The sequence below is a fragment of the Sander lucioperca genome, chromosome 15, assembly GCF_008315115.2.
Source record: "Sander lucioperca isolate FBNREF2018 chromosome 15, SLUC_FBN_1.2, whole genome shotgun sequence".
In the NCBI taxonomy this organism is placed as follows: domain Eukaryota; kingdom Metazoa; phylum Chordata; class Actinopteri; order Perciformes; family Percidae; genus Sander; species Sander lucioperca.
In genome coordinates this window covers 4,149,048-4,171,547 of record NC_050187.1, presented here as the reverse complement: position 1 = coordinate 4,171,547, position 22,500 = coordinate 4,149,048, and the positions used below count along the sequence as shown (strand labels likewise).

The 22,500-nt window shown below is 43.1% G+C and overlaps 1 protein-coding gene across 4 annotated transcripts in view; it reads left to right on the top strand.

Annotated features, from left to right (window-relative positions):
- Nucleotides 1-22,500, top strand: part of LOC116056232 (echinoderm microtubule-associated protein-like 6) — a 134,183-nt gene that overhangs the window by 58,040 nt on the left and 53,643 nt on the right. For all 4 annotated transcript variants that reach the window (XM_031308389.2, XM_035992016.1, XM_035992013.1 and 1 more), the window contains 10 exons: nt 1,578-1,719; nt 2,494-2,608; nt 4,772-4,981; nt 7,871-8,038; nt 10,029-10,135; nt 14,587-14,705; nt 15,564-15,856; nt 16,611-16,704; nt 21,400-21,500; nt 22,466-22,500. The exon at nt 22,466-22,500 is cut by the window's right edge and continues 168 nt beyond it. In XM_031308389.2, the coding sequence (XP_031164249.1) occupies nt 1,578-1,719; nt 2,494-2,608; nt 4,772-4,981; nt 7,871-8,038; nt 10,029-10,135; nt 14,587-14,705; nt 15,564-15,856; nt 16,611-16,704; nt 21,400-21,500; nt 22,466-22,500 (1,384 nt within the window). The remainder of the gene's footprint in view (nt 1-1,577; nt 1,720-2,493; nt 2,609-4,771; nt 4,982-7,870; nt 8,039-10,028; nt 10,136-14,586; nt 14,706-15,563; nt 15,857-16,610; nt 16,705-21,399; nt 21,501-22,465) is intronic.

The window sequence follows — 22,500 nt, the reverse complement described above, 5'->3', positions numbered from 1 at the left end:
TATGTTGTGTATATATGTAGATGATATTATATTGTATATATATATATATATATAGAGAGAGAGAGAGTCAGTTGATCTTTTCTTTTAGTTTTATTATAAATCATTTTACCTTTGTGTGTTTGTGTGTGTGTGTGTGTGTGTGTGTGTGTGTATCTCTGTGTGTGTGTTGTGTGTGTATTTGTGTGTGTGTGTGTGTGTGTGTGTGTGTGTGTGTGTGTTCCAAATGTTTTATTTTAAATCTAAAGATTATGTGATGTTTTATATTATATATGAAGGAATATGAATTGTCTATAATAGTTGTATCTTGCAGTGTTGTCAGTGTTATAAACCTGTTATTATATCTTGGTCTATATCTATAATCTATCGTCTGTATAGTAAACATTATTAATAAACAATATAACTTGTTTTGATTGTGATTTCTGATTAATTTTTATAAGCAACATATCTCTGGGTCTGTAAAATGTTTATGTTAACTTTCAGTCAGTAAAGTTGATTTCTAGAACACATTTAAACACACATTAATCTGATCAAAGAGCTGAATAAAAGAACATTAAAATGTAAATATCAAAACAAAAAGAAGATCCCAACGCCAACAACAAGCAGCAGTTCCCAAACCCAGAATGATGACATGATGAGACCAGATAGAGAGATTAAAGACTTATAATGGGTCTTTAGCCCAGATATAAAAACAAAAATGGAAGGAGCACATCTGATATGTGAAGGCAGCAGCTTCCCCCGTCGTGGAGCAGCAGCTGGAAAGGCTCTGTCCCATATTTGGCAGTTTGCAGATGATCTGTATCTGTTTTATTGTAAAGTTAATGAAATAAAAGGTGTTGTACTTTGTCTCAGCTTCAGCTCTGAGTCTCTCCCTCTGCTCCCGTTTACCTCACCACTGAGTCTCACTTCATGTCCCGCCCACAACACTATCTGGTTGGTAGATGTTAGACGAGTAACAGCCAATCAACACTCACCATGACATGCAGCAGCCTCAAGCAGAAGCGTCTCCGGCTCCGGTGGAGGTCTTGGTCTCGCTCCGGGCGAGTCCCCCTGAATCTAGAGCGCTCCTTTAATGAGTCATTTAGGAAACTCTAAAGCAATTATTCCTAACCTAAACAGGCAGAAACAGACCATAATAAGTTCAAGTTCAAGTGTATTGTCATGAGCATTTAAAAGTACAGAGAGAATGCAATGACATGTGATTTGCCCTGGCCCTCTCTTCTCATAAAAAATATCAATATAATTTCAATAAAATGTAATAAAATGATCTGAATACATAGTACAATCTAATATGTGTAGCAAGATACACACACAGACAGACAGACACACACACACACACACACACACACACACACACAAACCATGGTTTTGACATAAAATAAAAAGTAAGACCAGTCAGAAATTGTTTGATACTTTTTGTCATTGTACTTTTGTTTTGTAGCTTTTTTTGACGCTTTCAACATTTTCAACTCTTTCTGGCGCTTTTTGTAGAATTGACGCTTTTGATGTCAGAGACTTATAGGACACTGCTCTGTTGTGGCGTTGCACTAACGGGATGTTTGGTTCTCTGTCCGTATCAGAGACATGACGGAGGTCGTTCACATCAAAGACAGGAAAGAGGTGATCCACGAGATGAAGTTCTCTCCAGACGGAGCGTACCTCGCCGTCGGCTCCAACGACGGACTCGTGGACATCTACGCTGTCGCCCAGAGATACAAGAAGGTAACGTCTGCAGGTTCAACACTCACGCAGACATTTAAACCTAAACAAGTTAGGAAATAGTCACCAAGGTCCCAAAAAATAGAAAAGAAATCTCTTGGATTTATTTACCTAGAAACTCCCTCTCATAATTGTATATGTATATGTGTATGTATGGGCTAAATGTTGTCATGCCTCTTAATACTGCAATATGTTTTATACACGGATTGGTTTCCAATAAAGAGACCAGGGATGTCAAACTCAGCTTCACTGAGGGCCACACTGGAAAATGACAATCACGTCAAGAGCCAGACATGTTTAGTTCATTGACATGCTTGCTATGTAAGAGAAAACAGCATTCCTGGATGGGAGAAAAACGTGCTCTGGTTTATTGGCATTTCTTTAAACCAATCACAATCTTGGGCGGTGCTAAGCGCCGGACGGAGCAACAGTGCCTTAAAAATAAACCAAAAATAGTCTCAGGAAGGAACTTGTTTTGGTGGAACGTGTGTACGTTCTAAAGTAGTTTTAGTCGTGCAACAGAAAGCCCAGATTGGACAGATAGTCTAGCTAGCTGTCTGGATTTACCCTGCAGAGATCTGAGGAGCAGTTAACCATAGTCCTCACAAATCCACCAGAGGTTAGAACGCCAACACAGAGACAGAGGAAGGGGACGGACATCCGGGGGAATTACCGCTGGCACTGGAACAATCCCGGAAGTGGAACGTCGTTGATATAAACTACTATTGAATCTAGTTGTTGTATAATTGTTAATTTCCCCTGTGTGTCTGCCTGCAGGTAGGAGAATGCAGTAAATCCGTCAGCTTCATCACACACCTGGACTGGTCTCTGGACAGCAAAATCCTGCAGAGCAACGACGGAGCAGGACAACGCCTCTTCTACCGAATGCCCAGTGAGTCCCTACAGTCGTTCAGCCTCATGAACTCAAATATTAAAGGTCCTATGACATGCTGCTTTTTGGATGCTTTTAGATAGGCCTTAGTGGTCCCCTAATACTGTATCTGAAGTCTCTTTTATATAGACCTTAGTGGTCCCCTAATACCGTATCTGAAGTCTCTTTGATATAGACCTTAGTGGTCCTCTAATACTGTGTCTGAAGTCTCTTTTATATAGACCTTAGTGGTCCCCTAATACTGTATCTGAAGTCTCTTTTATATAGGCCTTAGTGGTCCCCTAATACTGTGTCTGAAGTCTCTTTTATGTAGACCTTAGTGGTCCCCTAATACTGTGTCTGAAGTCTCTTTTATAGACCTTAGTGGTCCCCTAATACTGTATCTGAAGTCTCTTTTACTAAATTCAGCCTTGGTGCAGAATTACAGCCACTAGAGCCAGTCCCACAATGACCTTTCCTTAGGATGTACCATTTCTGTGTCTGTAGCTTTAAATGCTATTGAGGAGGAGAGAGGGGGGGGCAAGGTGGAGGGGGGGGCCATGCTTCGCTTGTTTGCAAGCCATGATGTCTCTCTCTCTCTCATGGGTGGGCCAAATTCTCTGGGTGGGCAAAGCAGAGAAAGGGGAGGTAACCTTTCCCCTGATGACGTCATAAAGGGAAGATTCCTGATTGGTCCATCTGAGCTTTCATTTTCTCAAAGGCAGAGCAGGATACCCAGGGCTCGGTTTACACCTATCACCATTTCTAGTCACTGGGGGACCATAGGCAGGCTGGGGGAACTCATATTAATGTTAAAAAACCTCATAAAGTGAAATGTTGGACCTTTAAGAAATCAAGCATTTTTTTCTACTGTATGTAACAGGGCAATGATTTTGATTTTGTCCTTTTTATAAGGAAAAAAACTTGACTGCAGCTGGAAGATTAAAATCTGCACCATGCACACATTCCCCTTTTTGTCGCTTCTGTATGTTACAAATGATAATTATTGATAAAAATGTGCCAATTCGCTGTTTGTTATCGCTGGCATCTACAGACTAGAGAGATGAAGTGTTGGAAAGTGTGCTACAGGACTGAAAGAGTCTGGGTCTGTCCGAGGTTTCTCCTTAAAAGGGAGTTTTTCCTCGCCACTGTCGCACTAAATGCTTGCTCTTGGGGGAATTACTAGAATTGTTGGGTCTTTGTAAATTATAGTGTGGTCTAGACCTACTCTATCTGTAAAGTGTCTTGAGATATAAATACAATTGAATTAAATTGAAAGTAAATGTATTATTTATTGTGATTGAGAGTTGTTATCCGTCATATTTAGTTAGGTTCCAGCGTGGCAGACCAACCAACCCCTGCTGACTGACGTAAGAAGAGTCACTCGAGTCTGATTTATGGTTCTGTTGAGCTTTCACACGTTTATACTTAATAGAATAGCAGGGTGTGTCTGTCTGTCTCCCTGTGTGTGTGTGTGTGTGTGTGTGTGTGTGTGTGTGTGTGTGTGTGTGTGTGTGTGTGTCTGTGTTTGTGTGTCTGTGTGTGTGTGTGTGTGTGTGTGTCTCTGTGTGTGTGTGTGTGTGTGTGTGTGTCTGTGTTTGTGTGTGTGTGTGTGTCTCCCTGTGTGTGTGTATCTGTGTGTGTCTGTTTCTGTGTGTGTGTGTGTGTGTGTCTCTGTGTGTGTGTGTGTCTGGAGTGTGTGGTAGAGCTAGTGAGAGATTAATGGCGATTAGCTTCTGAGCGAGGACTCTAGAGAGTCATCGTGAGAGAAACAAAGAGTCTCTCCTCTGTTCTTTCTGACCACGGTGGGAAATCTGGAGCAGGAGAAGTTAACCCTCTCCTTGAGTTCATGTTGTTTATGGAGGAGAACCAGGAAATGAGTCGGGGGGGAAATGCAACGCTACCAAGCCACGGCCGAGCGGTGTAGGTTTAATGCAGAAGCACAAATTGGCCTTAACTGTGTGCTGCATTTGAATTTAGGGCGGAAAAAGTCGTCCCAGACAGTCAGATCATGTTACTTGGCAAAGCAGCAAATACAAGCACTTTCATCAGGTCATATACTCACCATTGTTTTAACTCACTTTTCAACAGATAGGAACTTAACAATTAACAAGTTGAAAATCTTACAGATCACAACTTTAACACACAAACACACACTGTCTTCTCTCTGTCCATGTCCTGCAGTGGGGAAGCCGGTCGGTAAGGAGGAGATGAAAGGTCAGTGCTGGGCGTCCTGGAGCGGCGTCCTGGGCTCAGAGGTGGTGGGCATCTGGCCTAAATACTCCCGTCTAACCGAGATCAACGCCGTGGACGCAAACCACGCTGCTGCTGTGCTGGTCACCGGGGACGACCTCGGCCTCGTTAAGCTCTTCCGCTTCCCCAGTCTGAGGAAAGGTCTCTACCTTTTTGTTTGTCTTTGTCTCTTTCGTACGTTTTTAAAGGTGAACTATGCAGTTTTCTTTTAGCTTAATTTACCTTAACTGAACAGCTTCAGAGTCATTGGAATAGTTATATGACTTTTTTCAGGTTGAATGGTGGTTGTCTCGCTCCCCCCTAGCGCCTGTGAGCAGAAAAACCACAACTTTGCAACTTTGTTTTTAATTGTACTGTCTGTGTCTAGGGCTAACTCCCGCCGGCGCTTAATTGTGACAAATGCAGAGCCGGATTAACCATTAGGGCAACTGGTCACTTGCCCAGGGGCACAGGACATCTAAAGGGCCCTGGGCTCCGTCAAATATTATGTTAGATCACATTATAAACGTAGTCCTCACTTTCCTAATTATATGCGGATTTTTGTAACCCGTTTAATCAAAATATTATGTTAAATCACGTCAAAAACAGTGTCTGTAGCTTCCTGTGCAGCGAGCAAGGACTCGCTGTGACAGACCGTGGTAAAGTTGGTTTTATATTGGAAGGTCAAGCTGCATAATAGATTTGTCGAATGTGTCGAATATCCAACGATCAATATAAAACCAACTTTACCACGGTCTGTCACAGCGAGTCTGCTGCGGTGTGGTGGCCCGGCATCCCGGCAAAGACTGGAGCGACTGAGCTGCCACAGAGCCTCTGAAGGTGAAGTCAGTTTCCCCAGGTGAAGTTTAAACACACGTTTAATTTAAAGTTAAATTTGTAATGAATGTAATATATGCTAAAGGCGAGTCAGCATCAACAGCGCGTCTATTACCATGGCCAAAAGTCAAATCGCTCCCTCGTGATTTGTAAGAGCTTTCAGCCCTTTGATTAGTTTAGATATTAGTAAAGACAAGAACAGCTTAATACAAAATATTACAAACTGGCATGTTTGAATTCATAACGTTTATAGAGGGTCACCATATCGGTGGCGTTACGTTTCAACACACTACACAGTGCTTGCTGAGACCGACCATTTGTATTCAAATTCTGAGCAGTGCACAGGAGGAAGAGAAGGAGGGAAATGAAGAAGGAGAAGGCAGGAAATTGGAGAGACCAGTCAAAAGATAATTGTTTGGCTACATATTGAAACATTTAATAATAACTCTGTAGCCACCAAGTTCTGTGAAAGATTCATTGTAAAAAGTTATGTTAAACATTTGTGCATCTGTTCTGTCTCTTGAATGCACTTTATGCTGAGGCTATTGTAAATACATACAGCTCCACTGAGCCATGCAGAAGCCTGACTTGTTAGTATAGAAGTATAGGCTATATGCTTTTGATGATAGCGATTTTGCGATTGTTGAATTGGGGCGGGGGTGAGGGCCTTGAGTCTTGTTGCCCAGGGCACATGAAATTGTTAATCCGGCCCTTGACAAATGTCGATGTAGATTGACGTAAAAGTCGCATCAAATCCTCCTTGGTTGTTCACACTGTGGCCGCATTGAAGTGACCTGGTCACTTGACCCCAAAATATTTTTGGATTTGGGCCACTTTTGCCTGCAGTCTGAGAGTTGTGTGGAGCTGAGTTTTAATTAGCTTTGTATCAACTGTTTTGGCAATGGCTTCAATGAAACGGACGTTCATTTATATCAAAAAGTTGCACACTAAAGCTCTAATCCTCCAGGTACACGCAAAGTACGCAGGCAAGTATGTGAACAATGCCGTTCACTTCGCCGCTGCTTGTCTACGCGTACGCATTGTTAAAAGCAAGTATATCAGCACCTCTTAGGGGGAGAAAGAATGTAAAGAAATAGGTGGTAGTGTTGTGTTTAACAATCCATGAACAAATTGGGCAACTTGAAGATCGTTGATTTGATAAATGTTAAAGGACAATTCCGGTGCAAAATGAACCTAGGGGTTAATAACATATGTGTACCGAGTCGACCGTTCTCTGGGACATGTTTTCATGCTAATCGCATGTGATTCCAGCTTGAAATAGAGAACTGTGGCATTCGGAAATGTCAACAGATGAGCGCATCAGCGCACACGGGGCAACAAGTGCACGCTAACACAGGCACGCACCTACATAATAAGCTTTTTTAAATTTAAAATGTTCAATGCCTTATCGCACTGTGTGACCGAGCCCGACCCGAACCTGAACATCATTTCTAAATATCTGTCCGAACCCAGCCCGGCCCGATGGGTACCAATGGGTACCGTTGGGTCCCGACGGGCTTGTTCGGGTATCCATCCTCTAGCTTGAAACAAGCTAGCGCAAACTGCTGATTAGCTTATAACGCTAGTCTTGGGGGTAGAGGGTAAAGTAAAAAGAAATCGCTATTTCTACACCACTAACAAGGCTCAAAATAGCACCACACTTCCACGGTAGCATAATGAGGCTCCCTACCTGTAAACTGAAGCATTGAGAACTTTGTAAGACAGACAGTTTATTAAAAAGATAGATTATAAAGACAGTACCGTTCACCTTTACAGGCAGGCGCCATCTTGGGAAAACAGTCGCGATCAGTCGAACCACAAACGACATGTAACCAGTAACATAGCTCAAACACGGCTTCGGTTTGCATGTAGGGACCCTCATTATGCTACCGTTGAAGTGTGGTGCTATTTTGAGCCTTGTTAGTGGTGTAGAAATAGCGATTTCTTATTACTTTACCAGTGCTCTGAAGACTAGCCTTATAAGCTAATCAGCGGTTTGCGCTAGCTTGTTTCAAGCTAGAGACGCATTCGATCAGCATGAAAACATGTCCCAGAAAACGTTCGATTCGGTACATGTTGTTAACCCCTAGGTTCATTTTGCGCCGGAATTGTCCTTTAAGAACTTAACTTAAAAATTCGCAAAACAGAGGTAATGTGTGACTTTTTGGAGCTGAGGAGCCAGTGATTCTGACTGCTCGCTCTTTTCTTTCCAAGGAGCAAAATTCAAGAAGTACATCGGTCACTCGGCCCATGTCACCAACGTGCGCTGGTCACATGACCTGCAGTGGGTGCTGACCACCGGTGGGGCCGACCACGCCCTCTTCCAGTGGAGGTTTCTGCCAGAGTCGGTAATGAACGGAGGACCGGATACCAACATACAAGGTGGGGAAACGCCAGAAAGAGTTTAATGTGCAGCCTTTCAGTCTGTTCTCAGGAACCATTCGTACATATAGCTATGCAAAGTGAAGTTCGTAATTGGCGTGTATTCCACGTATTGATTACTGTCAGTGAAAATCCTCGTAGGGAGGAGGTCGCGGGGGAGGTTTGGGTCCTAAAACACAGGACTTTCAAGAGTGGGGAGCAGAGTTCATGTCCTGAAGAAGTTAAGGAGAAAACACAAGACTTTCACCAGGAAACAGGTGTTCATGTCCTGAAGAAGTTAAGGAGAAAACACAAGACTTTCACCCAGGAAACAGGTGTTCATGTCACAGGAGTACTACTTAAGGGGACAGGTGTTTAATCCAAACCACAATCATTTTTTCTAATCTTGAGTAGTCATTTTGGTGTCTAAACTTAAGACAGTCGCTGCATGACGGTCACCTTTTGTTGGCTAAACTCAACCGTAATCGAGTCGTTCCGATATCGATACCGGTATGCCTTATATCGCCCAGACTTAGATACTGCCTATGTGCTGGTATTTTTGCCCAACGATGGCAAAAATAAAAAGGTTTTGTTGATAGTATCTATTCCATTACAGAAAAATGTACTAGAGTATATCTAAGGAAGTTGAACTAATAAGTAGCTCTGCAGTGGACACTTTGAGTAGTAATAGTGCGTTCCGTTTGTACTCGGAAGTCGGATTTTCGGAAATCGAAGTCATAAACGCCCCCTGACCTCGGATTACCGAGCACAGGAATTTGGACAACCACGAGTACCCCAACCTCAAAATCCAACATGGCTGCCCCGTGCATCAACAGAAGTGAAAGCTGTAGTAACATACAGTTTATTAGCACTTCTGTCTTATCTGTGTCTCACTAAATCAGTTGTACATACAGTCCTGTCCAACGTCTATCTGTTGACATGTTGCTATAGTGTTCGTGAAACGCACAAAAAGTGATTCAAGGCCCTATCTCACACCCAGCACAAAGCCTGACACAAGTGTCTTTGCTAGTTTAAGACCGATGCAATTTCCCGTCCAGCGCCCGAGTAGTTTGAATTGCAAATGCACCTGCGCTCATCTTTGCGCCCATGGGCATGCTGGTCTTACAGGGAGGTGTGTTCAGGTGCATTCTGGGCGTGCTGGTCTTACAGGGAGGTGTGTTCAGGTGCATTCTGGGCGTGCTGGTCTTACAGGGAGGTGTGTTCAGGTGCATTATGGGCGTATTGCTATCTTGAGGCAGCGGGAAGTGATGGCACCATTGACCAACAAAAACCTGGTCTAAAGTCAATAACGCAGCATTTCATTGTTATTTTAACAGAGCATTAGTAAAATGCTCCTAGGCTCGTGCACAGCGCACACACACTATGCTTGTTACACACACAGGGACGCACAGCAGCACACACACATGCAGAAGATTCCAAATAAAAATATTACGGTGCAAATCCTCCATCATAACAGCAATGCTCCAAGATCCAAACGCGCCTGGCTTTTAAAGGGAATGGGAGATGATCTCTGATTGGTTGATTGCATGTTACGCCCAAAACACACCTCTGATTAATGAAGACACTAAGTACAACCCTTTAGAACCATGCAGCCGGCACACAGAGCCTTTTCTCTACCGTCAAACTAGCAAAAGTGGATTTGGACACGCCCTAAACACACCTGCACCAGGCGCTTCACGCCGTGCGCTTACATCGTTACAATAGGGCCCATAGTGTTTGTACGCCCAAAAACAGCGTAATGCGTTGTTATCAACTGGTGTTGTTAACATTGGCTAAGCTGGCTAGAGCTACTGAAAACAATGAAAAAGACGACTTGTAAAAGGAACGAATTCAACTCGGGTGTGATGTCATTCCCAGCTTCGGCTTCCGAGTTCCGAGGTAAATGAAACGCACTATAATTTGAGTGTTTAACATTTGTTTGTATATCTCTGTGTCACTAAATGACTAGTTTAGATAAGTGAGTTGAGCAGAACTTGTGTCTCCTCTGCAGACGGTCACGGGGACTCCAACAGCGAGGAGTCGGACAGCGACGTGTCGGACGTCCCCGAGCTCGACTCAGACATCGAGCAGGAAACACAGATCCACTACGACAGACAGGTACGTCAGCTTGTTTCCCAGAGCGAGGCCCCGCCCAGCGCTGGAATGTAACTAAGTACATTTACTCCAGTACTGTACTTAAGTCCAAATGTTGAGGTACTTGTACTTTACTTGAGTCTTTTCTTTTCATGCCACTTTCTACTTCTACTGCGCTACATTTCAGAGAGAAATATTGTACTTTTTACTCCACTACATTCATCTGTTACAGCTTTAGTTACTAAAACACACAGTGTTTGATGGCGTTTTTTTTCCTCCTTTTTCTGGGCACTTTTTTGTCGCTTTCAACCCTTTTTTCGTTTCCAGTTTCTAAAATGGGAGGTTTTATCTGCATTGAGTACTTTTACATTTAATACTTTAGGTACATTTTGTAACAGAGTATGAAAAGAGAGTTTTAAAGATTACTTTTTGGGCAGTTTAGGCCTTCATTTGTATAGGACAGCTGAAGACATGAAAGGGGAGAAAGAGGGTGAATGACATGCAGGGCGGAGTCGAACCTGCAGCTGCGTCGAGGAGTAAACCTCTATATATGGGCGCCTGTTCTACCAGGTGAGCTACCCAGGTGGCCGTAACCGAGTATCTTTACAGTGTGGAATTAGTACTTTTACTTTTACTTTTCCACCAGTAGCACTGAACCCTCAGCTGCTCCAAAATGGTTTCACAGAAGCTTTTTAAAGTGCCCCCTTTCCTTTATTGTGTTATATATCTTTTTTGTGCACGTTATGGTTTACAAAGTGAAAAAGCCCAAAGTCCTCCCCAAAGGGACTTACCATCTCCAACAGAAAACACTGTTCACAAACTGCTCCAAACAGCTCTATTGTAGTCCAGCCTTTACTTCAGAGACAAACGTGGTCACTTTGGAACAATAAAGCATTGGAACATAATGCTCGCCTAGCTGCTAGCATGGCACGCCCTCATACTCTGCTTCTGACTGGCTAGTAGTCCTTACCTAGGTACTGTCAGGGCCCTCATACTCTGCTTCTGACTGGCTAGTAGTCCTTACCTAGGTACTGTCAGGGCACGCCCTCATACTCTGCTTCTGACTGGCTAGTAGTCCTTACCTAGCTACTGTCAGGACACGCCCTCATACTCTGCTTCTGACTGGCTAGTAGTCCTTACCTAGGTACTGTCAGGACACGCCCTCATACTCTGCTTCTGACTGGCTAGTAGTCCTTACCTAGGTACTGTCAGGGCACGCCCTCATACTCTGCTTCTGACTGGCTAGTAGTCCTATAGCTACCTACTGATCATGTGATCTTACCTAGCTACTGAGCATGTGCGACTCCCAACAAAGATGTTCCAGCAGTGAGAGGTCTCACTCTGTAGCTAAAACAGAGACCTGAACACAGGGTGAAAAGAGGAGCTGCAGCAATGTGCAGTACAACAAATATATGGTGTTTTTGGGAAAATTAAACCACATAAACCTATTTTGGTACAACCGCTAAATACAATTATGAACCTGAAAATGAGCAGAATATGAGCACTTTAATGGAGGCGCCACTGAATCATCTCCTATTTTTTATTCCCGTCTGCAGCAGCACAGCTGGGCTCTGCTCTTATCTTTAATGCCAGCCGCCGCCCGCCTCCAGTGTTGCAACAATGTGCTGCTCGGAGATAAAGCTCAAAGTGTGTGTGTGTGTGTGTGTGTGTGTATGTGTGTGTGTGTGTGTGTGTGTGTGTGTGTGTGTGTGTGTGTGTGTGTATGCCAGACAAATAGAGAGAGAGCATGTGTGTTTAGATTTCTCAGAAGCTCCAAAGTTTAAATGGAAGGAGCAGGAAAACATGGATTATTATTATTATTATTATTATATTCCCTTATCCTTGGCCTGCCTTCCTTCTCTTTTTGCCTATTTTCTTTCTTCTCTCTCTTCAGTTTTCCTCCGTCCCTTTTTTTTCGTCCTTGCGGTCCAAATATTCCAACAACTATTCGATGGATTTCTGTGAAGACTTCCATGGTCCTCAGACAATAATCTTAGTAAATTTTGTACCGATTTAGATTTGGCTGTTGAACACGAATATTCGACTTTTTTCTTTTTTTTCTGTGCCGACTATCAAACAATGTTTTATTGAACTACCAGATATTTTAAAGAGGTTTGGCGGAACATTCAGGATGACAAAGATGTTCACACAATAAAGGCCCTATTTTAATGATCTAAACGCACGGCGTGAAGCGCCTGGCGCAGGTGCGTTTAGGGCGAGTCAAGCATAGTGTGCACGCGCTGTGCACGAGCCTAGGAGCATTTTACTAATGCTCTGTTAAAATAACAATGAAATGCTGCGTTATTGACTTTAAACCAGGTTTTTGTTGGTCAATGGCGCCATCACTTCCCGCTGCCTCAAGATAGCAATACGCCCAGAATGCAGCTGAACACACCTCCCTGTAAGACCAGCACGCCCAGAATGCACCTGAACACACCTCCCTGTAAGACCACCATGGGCCGCAGCTGGGTGCAGGTGCATTTGCTATTTAAAAGACGCGGGCACTGGACTGGAAATTGACAACTGCGTCGGTCTTAAACTAGCAAAGACATTTGCGTCGGGCTTTTGTGCTGCGCCGGTTGCAAGATAGGAGCCCTAAGAGTAAACAAGCCAAGTTAGCCCTCGGAGCTAATGCGTGCTAATGACCGGGGTTAATAAAATAAAGACAAAGAGGCTCCGTAATCTGAACCATCTTCATCCAAGAAGGTTCAAGATGGTTCATCATATTTTGATAGTTTTCCTTTTAGATGATTATACAGTGAAGAGAAAAGCTGTTGAGAGAACAGGGAGTCAGTGAAATGGTCTGTAACTCGCAGCACCAATCCACCATGACGCTCCAGTAAAATATGCAGTTTTGCAAAATGGAAAGCAGCGTGAAAGTGGAGCGCTGCCAGTCCCAAACCTGCCGGGAGCAAAGTCTCTCCCTATGAATGTCTCAGACGGCTGAAACCTGCCAGCTCCCCCTCAACACCGTCATTTGCATGAAAAATGAGCGGGCGTAGTCTGTGCTGAGGGCCAACACACTGCAGACTGTGTCCAGCTTCATTCTCCAACCAATAAAGAGAAACAGAGCACTGTTTTCCCTAGGTTTGGGAAGCGTTAGGTGCACATATTTGGCAGGGCAGAGGAACATAACAGAGAGGAACTTAACAGGGAGGAACGTAACAGAGAGGAACGTAACAGAGAGGAACGTAACAGAGAGGAACGTAACAGAGAGGAACGTAACAGAGAGGAGAGTAACAGGGAGGAGAGTAACAAAGAGGAACATAACAGAGAGGAGAGTAACAGGGAGGAGAGTAACAGAGGAACGTAACAGAGAGGAACGTAACAGAGAGGAACGTAACAGAGAGGAACGTAACAGAGAGGAGAGTAACAGGGAGGAGAGTAACAGGGAGGAGAGTAACAGGGAGGAGAGTAACAGAGGAACGTAACAGAGAGGAACGTAACAGAGAGGAACGTAACAGAGAGGAGAGTAACAGGGAGGAGAGTAACAGAGGAACGTAACAGAGAGGAACGTAACAGAGAGGAACGTAACAGAGAGGAACGTAACAGGGAGGAACGTAACAGGGAGGAACGTAACAGGGAGGAACTTCATTCACATTCGGAGATCGACTATTTTTGAATGGCGAGATGGTGGATAGTGTCAACAACAACTGCTAAAGTGAGTTGTTAAAACCTTTCTTTTTAGTAAACTCTGGGTACACAAACAATGTTGTCAATGCTGGAGTTCATGTGTAGAGCCCCTGGTGATACTTGGAGCAAAGGCTCATGTTGTGTCGAGCCTTCTTAGTGTTTTAAAAATAACGATTTTGATGCTTTCATAGTAATGGCCCTAGCTCTCTCATTCAAAAGGCCATTTGACCGAAAACGAGAATACGGTCAATCTTAAAAGTGGCGTTTCCGTCCTAATTATGCTTTTAAACGAAAGTTTGACTCAGATACATTCACAAAAAGACCCTAGGTTGCATTTTAAACGCTTTAAACAGACATTAAAGTGTTCTCAGTTCAAACTTCTTCTTGAATTTAAAACATAAAAAGGAAATCGTCTCCAGCTTTCTTTTATTGAACAAATTAAACATATTGAATATAAAAAGCAGCACTAAAAAAATAGTGACAGTTTTCTACTAACTTCCGCGATATGTCGATATGGACCGTTATTATCTCCATATCTGTGTCTAAAACGTTGGAAAAGTTAGAGCACATAATAAATAAATAACCATTAAAAAAGCTTATAGACAAAGAAATGCCCAAAGAAATCCACCAATTTGGTTGCATGTAAACAGGAATATTAGTGGAATATTCTCTTTCATTAGCCGCGTAAACAGCGTAGAGGAATATTGTCTTTTACATAGTAAGAGCAAAAAAAAGAATATTATGTGCATGTAAATGTAATAAGTTTCATGTTGACTTTTGTGTGTGTGTGTGTGTGTGTGTGTGTGTGTGTGTGTGTGTGTGTGTGTGTGTGTGTTCCGCAGGTGTATAAGGAGGACCTGCCTCAGTTGCAGCAGCAGAGCAGAGAGAAGAAACAGCAGGTCGGATCTCTGAAGAGACAGAGAGGACCGGACCAGGGCCTCCGGCTGCAGTTTGTGCACGGGTAACACATCCACGTTTGTCAGCGTTACATCGCCTCTTTCAGACATGCTTGTCTTTACGCAAAATGCGATTTTAACACGTTGGTCTTATGTCTTAATAAGTGCCTGAATCTTTTTTTACGTAAAAGAAAAGGACCAACATGGGCAGGGCCCTCAAAAAGCCTGGAACTAAAGGTCTGCAATTTAGATTTAGTAAACACATTATGGTAGCAAATCACAAAAGCAAAGCACATATAAGTCTGGAAAGCATCAAACAGGTATTTTCGATGAAGGAGATGAGAGTATATCCAGTTGTTCCTCGGCCCCGTTTGCTCAGCGCCGTTAAATAGCACGTACGGGACGCAGGAGGTTTCTACCCGGAAGTTATTGGTAACAAACAATAGGATTGGCTCTATAACTAATACAGATATTATACATGTATTTATACAGGCAATGGGTGTATTAAAAGGGGAAAGGGGCCACAGAGGCTGCGTTGTGCCCTGTCAGTTTATTTCCATAAATTATTCGAGCACTTATGTTTCAGACTGCAATACACAAACATTATAGTCAGGCAATGAGTTTTAAATGGACCACTAACGATATGTGTGTGTGTGTGTCTGTCTGCCTGTCTGCGCGTCTGTGTGTGTGTGTGTGTGTGTGTGTGTGTGTGTGTGTGTGTGCGTGTCCATGTGTGTGTGTGTGTGTGTGTGTGTGTGTGTGTGTGTCGGTCTGTCTGTGTCTGTATGTGTGTGTGTGTGTGTGTGTGTGTGTGTGTCTGTCTGTGTCTGCGTGTGTATGTGTGTGTGTCTGTCTGTCTGTCTGTGTCTGAATGTGTCTGTGTATGTGTGTGTGTGTCTGTCTGTCTGTCTGTGTGTGTGCAGGTACCGTGGTTACGACTGCAGGAACAACCTGTTCTACACTCAGGGCGGGGAGGTGCTGTACCACGTGGCGGCAGTGGGCGTGGTCTACAACCGGCAGCTGCACAGCCAGCGCTTCTACCTGGGCCACGACGACGACATCCTGAGCCTTAGCATGCACCCGCTGAAGGACTACGCTGCTACGGGACAGGTGGGCAGGGACCCGGCCGTCCACGTGTGGGACGTCCAGACTCTCAAGTGTCTCTCGTTGCTCCGAGGTTTCCACCAGAGAGGAGTGTGTGCTCTGGACTTCTCAGGTAACCACCTGCGTGTGTGTCAACATCTGTCTTTATGAGGACCAGCGGTGGAAGAAGTATTCAGATGCTTTATTACTTTAGTAAAAGTACTAATACCACACTGTAAAAATACTCTGTTACAAGTAAAAGTCCTGCATTGAAAATGTTTGTAAAAGTCTGTAAGTCTCATCAGGAAAATGTAGTTAAAGTATTAAAAGTAAAGAAGAATCCTCCCATTGCAGAAAGGATCCAAACAGTTGTGTGTTTAATGGTCTGATCATCTCAGCTGGACTTGTAGCTGTTATATTGTTGACTAGTTTACTTTAGAATCAAACATCAGATTTTATAAACTACATGTGTTCTGTGTGCAGGAATCTTAATGTGTAAAGTAACTAGTAACTAAAGCTGTAACAGATGAATGTAGTGGAGTAAAAAGTACAATATTTCTCTCTGAAATGTAGCGGAGTAGAAGTAGAAAGTGGCATGAAAAGAAAAGACTCAAGTAAAGTACAAGTACCTCAATATTTGGACTGAAGTACAGTACTGGAGTAAATGTACTTAGTTACATTCCACCACTGACGAGGACTGATTAAAGTGAGGACATTCATACTCTATTCCCCAGATTCCTCACTTTTCAGCCTTCAAGTCGATGTGCATCGCTCCATTTTGTCACTCTGACCAATACTTTGATCCGGAGTGAAATCTTTTACCAGCTCGGCGCCAGTTTACCTAAGTAATTAAATCAAAAAGTTTCCTCTCTGTGTTCCTGATGCAGCTGATGGAAAGAGTCTGGTGTCAGTGGGGGTGGATGACGGACATTCGATTGTCGTCTGGGACTGGAAGAGAGGAGAGAAACTCGCAACTGCCAGGTACTGTCAGAACTATCACTACTCTAAACTACTGCCAGGTACTGTCAGAACTATCACTACTCTAAACTACTGCCAGGTACTGTCAGAACTATCACTACTCTAAACTACTGCCAGGTACTGTCAGAACTATCACTACTCTAAACTACTGCCAGGTACTGTCAGAACTATCACTACTCTAAACTACTGCCAGGTACTGTCAGAACTATCACTACTCTAAACTACTGCCAGGTACTGTCAGAACTATCACTACTCTAAACTACTGCCAGGTACTGTCAGAACTATCACTACTCTAAACTACTGCCAGGTACCGTCTTCACTATCACTACTCTAAACTACTGCCAGGTACCGTCTTCACTATCACTACTCTAAACTACTGCCAGGTACCGTCTTCACTATCACTACTCTAAACTACTGCCAGGAACTGTCAGAACTATCACTACTCTAAACTACTGCCAGGTACTGTCAGAACTATCACTTCTCTAAACTACTGCCAGGTACTGTCAGAACTATCACTACTCTAAACTACTGCCAGGTACCGTCTTCACTATCACTACTCTAAACTACTGCCAGGTACTGTCAGAACTAATCACTACTCTAAACTACTGCCAGGTACTGTCAGAACTATCACTACTCTAAACTACTGCCAGGTACTGTCAGAACTATCACTACTCTAAACTACTGCCAGGTACTGTCAGAACTATCACTACTCTAAACTACTGCCAGGTACTGTCAGAACTATCACTACTCTAAACTACTGCCAGGTACTGTCAGAACTATCACTACTCTAAACTACTGCCAGGTACTGTCAGAACTATCACTACTCTAAACTACTGCCAGGTACTGTCAGAACTATCACTACTCTAAACTACTGCCAGGTACCGTCTTCACTATCACTACTCTAAACTACTGCCAGGTACCGTCTTCACTATCACTACTCTAAACTACTGCCAGGTACCGTCTTCACTATCACTACTCTAAACTACTGCCAGGAACTGTCAGAACTATCACTACTCTAAACTACTGCCAGGTACTGTCAGAACTATCACTTCTCTAAACTACTGCCAGGTACTGTCAGAACTATCACTACTCTAAACTACTGCCAGGTACCGTCTTCACTATCACTACTCTAAACTACTGCCAGGTACCGTCTTCACTATCACTACTCTAAACTACTGCCAGGAACTGTCAGAACTATCACTACTCTAAACTACTGCCAGGTACTGTCAGAACTATCACTTCTCTAAACTACTGCCAGGTACTGTCAGAACTATCACTACTCTAAACTACTGCCAGGTACCGTCTTCACTATCACTACTCTAAACTACTGCCAGGTACTGTCAGAACTAATCACTACTCTAAACTACTGCCAGGTACTGTCAGAACTAATCACTACTCTAAACTACTGCCAGGTACTGTCAGAACTATCACTACTCTAAACTACTGCCAGGTACTGTCAGAACTATCACTACTCTAAACTACTGCCAGGTACTGTCAGAACTATCACTTCTCTAAACTACTGCCAGGTACTGTCAGAACTATCACTTCTCTAAACTACTGCCAGGTACTGTCAGAACTATCACTTCTCTAAACTACTGCCAGGTACTGTCTTCACTATCACTACTCTAAACTACTGCCAGGTACTGTCAGAACTATCACTACTCTAAACTACTGCCAGGTACTGTCAGAACTATCACTTCTCTAAACTACTGCCAGGTACTGTCAGAACTATCACTTCTCTAAACTACTGCCAGGTACCGTATTCACTATCACTACTCTAAATTACTGCCAGGTACTGTCAGAACTTGTTAAGATTGCGGTTCCGACCCAGAACACAGTGATACCACACGAGGCACAGAGTAACAAGTTCAAGTTGTTTTCATGAATAGGTCTGTACTTAGTGATACCAAGGTCAGCAGAGACAGGGCTAGATAGCTTCAGGACTGGATGGAGGCTCGAGGCGGGCAGGCAGCGGAACATCCAGGATGTCTCTCTGCAGAATCCGAGCGTGGCAAGGGCAGAGCGGCGAGGAGCAGGTAGAACAGCTGACACCGGCAGGAACGCAGCAGGACTTGATGCGAGTCTGAACAGAGAAGCAGAGAATCAGCAAAAGCACGAGGAATACAGAAAAACTAGAACGAACAAAGTCAAAACACTGAGCCAAGTTACCACACTGGTGGATGTAACATTCTGGCGCCGATGAGGAGATCAGCCCAGGTATAAGCACTGCAGAGGTGAATCATGGAATTAGACGCAGCTGTGCAGGTAGAGTTAATTGATTGGCCATGCCCCTTACCCAATTCCTCGAAGCCACGCCTCTTGACCTACTTTCAGGTAGAGCTAAGCGCTCTACCTGTGTCCGTCTGAAATAACAGACAGACACACAAGGAAAAGGGGAGAGAAGACACACAGGACAGCTGCCCCATAACAGAACTATCACTACTCTAAACTACTGCCAGGTACCGTCTTCACTATCACTACTCTAAACTACTGCCAGGTACTGTCAGAACTATCACTACTCTAAACTACTGCCAGGTACTGTCAGAACTATCACTACTGTTACTGCTCGAAACCAGTGCTTCGCAAACTTTAAAAAAAAAAGACAAAAATAAAAAAGCAGCCAAAATGTCAAAGAAAGCGCCAAAAAAAGTTGAAAAAAGTCGTGAAATATGCCAAAACAATGTTTAAAAAAACTACAACAAAAGTTGGAAAAGGCGACAAAAAACATCAAAAACGTTGGAAAAGGCGACAAAAAAAGAACTGTTTCTGTCCACTTACCCAATAACGTATTCTTTCTAAGAACAAATGTATAACTGCTATTATTATTATTATTATTATTATTATTATTATTATTATTATTATTATTATTATTATTATTATTATTATCTCTGTTGCTATCTACTCAAGTTAAGTTTTTCATTTTGAAAACCTGCATTTTTTTATTTGACCAACTTTTTTGATGTGGGATAAAAATCTAATTATTGGGCGCCCGGATAGCTCAGTTGGTACAGCGGGCGCCCATATATAGAGGTTTACTCCGCGACGCGGAGGCCACGGGTTCGACTCCGATCTGTTATGAATATTTTATTTAATGTTTGATATTTAAGATAAAGTACAATTTCAGAGTAACTTTTGATAAGTTGACACATCTGTTTTGCACAGTTTATAGAAATAAAGGAATATTCTTCATTCATTTGTCTGCAGCTCAATCGGTTAAAAGAAAATTGTGTCGTGAATTTAAAATCTAGTATTGAATTGTGGGTTGAGTGTATCGTTACATTCCTAGTCTTGTGTACTTCAAAGTACTGTTAGTATTTACAGTGTGGGTACTGTTGGCGAAATTTTGTCCAAATAAGGCCCTAAGGCCTGTCAAATCTGACTCCAATTTATCAATTCCCGTGCCTTTTTTCATTGGACTTAAGTTTACCAGAACACAAGGATCAATCTGAGACGAAGAGTTCAGTTAAGCTAAGTTTACTGAGTCCAGCATAAGAGGTTACAACACAGCTGTGGGTTCACAAACAGAGACTAAGTTTCCCTAGCAACAGACATTTAAGTCAGAGCTGGTCCACCAAGATCTTGTCTGAAAATGAACTCTGATCTGTTCTCTCCCTCAAGCTTTCCTGCAGTAGCACAAAAACAACATGAAAGAGCAGAATGTTGCATGGGATAGTAAGACATACTGTACACATAGTATATGCATTTAATTATCCCAAATTTAAACGTTTAATTAACTCATGCAACATTTGGTTTAGTGTAAATTATCCACTTTTCCTAATTTCTGTCAAAAATCGTTCTATCTCTCAGAACATGTCAACCTTTCTGAATACATTTCCTGAACAATATCAAACTATTGCTCTTTTCCTGTAGGATCTGCTTCATTGTTATAGCTTATTGCCAGGTACCTGTCTCTCTTCCATGTATAGCTTTCTCACTGTTCTCTAGCTACCTCACAGCAGAGTTGTGTTTACTAATTTCAGTCCCTACTAAGGTTACAGTAACAGCTTAAATTTATCAGGGAAGGTTGAAGAAGAGGAAACTCATGCTGTGCTTCATACTTTACATGTGTTAGTATGCTATGGAAACAGTTGATCCAGGCAGGATGACTTTTATCTTCATAACATTGGATTTCACCGCAGGGACCAATCCGTTTTCATATCCTCTCGCCATCTAACTTTCCCCAATCTCCCGTTTGTTTCAAAGTGTATCTCACTTCTGCATCGGTCAGAGCCAGCTCGGTCCACTGAGGGTGACCACGTTTCGCTACTTTAAGCCCACGCCGTACCTGGCCCGGGCCTGGTACAAACACATGTGCTGGAACGTGGAGAGACTCCGAGACGAGCAGCAGACAGATGAAGAGAGCGATCCTGTGTCTTCTTGTTTTTTAGACAGAAACTGTTATCTTACACACACACACACGCACACCAAGGTCGGGGTCTCTGTGTGGTGCAACTTCCTCTTCCGTTCTCACAACCTTCAAACAATGCACCTCTACGCCATAAAAGCCTAAACTATTTTTTTGACTTAAGTTTAACTTTCTGTGTATCAGAGGTCACCCTGAGTACTTTTAATCACTTCCTCAATGACTAGCACAGCTCTTTTGCAACAAGCGCATACACACATTTTCTTAATAAAATATTTCTACAGTACATATCCTCTTTTAAGTATGTCCTACTACTTGTGTCTCCTTTTCTGCAGGGGTCATAAGGAGAAGATTTTTGTGGTGAAGTGTAATCCCCTACTGATGGACAAACTGGTCACTGTGGGAATCAAACACATCCAGTTCTGGCAACATGCAGGTAAAACTACACTCTGGCTTTAATATCTCAGAATAACTGCTGCGGGGTCAGAAATGTACCTAAATACGCTCTTGTTACTGCAACAAAGGAGTCTTTGGGAATATGGACACACGGAAGATAGCACTGACAGTATTTTCTTTGTGTTATGTTAAATTCCCAATATGCTCACCGTCACCGTACATACATTTACACTCCATTGTCCTTTGCCGACCTTTTGCTGCAACAGCCGGCGTCCCAAAAGAGACAATTAAAAATGAATCTAAAGCAGACCTTTCTATGAGTTTTCTTCCTCGGGGGTGAAACAGGAGATTTAGGCTATATTTACATCGCTACGTTTTGGTTTGAAAAGGAATATCTTCTGCTATGTTTCCCCTTCTCATTCCCCCTGCTCTGACGTTTCCCCCTCATTCCCCCTGCTCTGACGTTTCCCCCTCTCGTTCCCCCTGCTCTGGTGTTTCCCCCTCTCGTTCCCCCTGCTCTGACGTTTCCCCCTCTCATTCCCCCTGCTCTGGTGTTTCCCCCCTCTCATTCCCCCTGCTCTGACGTTTCCCCCTCTCGTTCCCCCTGCTCTGGTGTTTCCCCCTCTCGTTCCATTCTGTTGATGAGATATTTTGGTTTGGACATGTTAGTTTAAACAGAGATTAGTTCTTCTACTGGAGATAATATCACTTGGTGCACCGAGATCACTTTTGGCTCAAAACTTTTCGCTTAAAAACCAAAACGTTCATGTCAGTAGATGCTTTTTTGATGCTTTTTTGGCACTTTTTTGTAGCTTTCAACACTTAACGCTCTTTTTCGAAGGTAAAATAAAACCAGAAGCCAGTAAAACCAGTCAAAGACTGTTTTTTTACACTTCTTCTGACGCTTTCGACATTTTGAATGCTCTTTTTGATGGTTTCTTTGACGCTTTTGACGCTTTCGATGAAAGTAGTGTCTGATAGAGTGCTTCTCTGTCCGTCCTCCAGGTGGCGGTCTGACCTACAGGCGCGGTGTGTTCAGG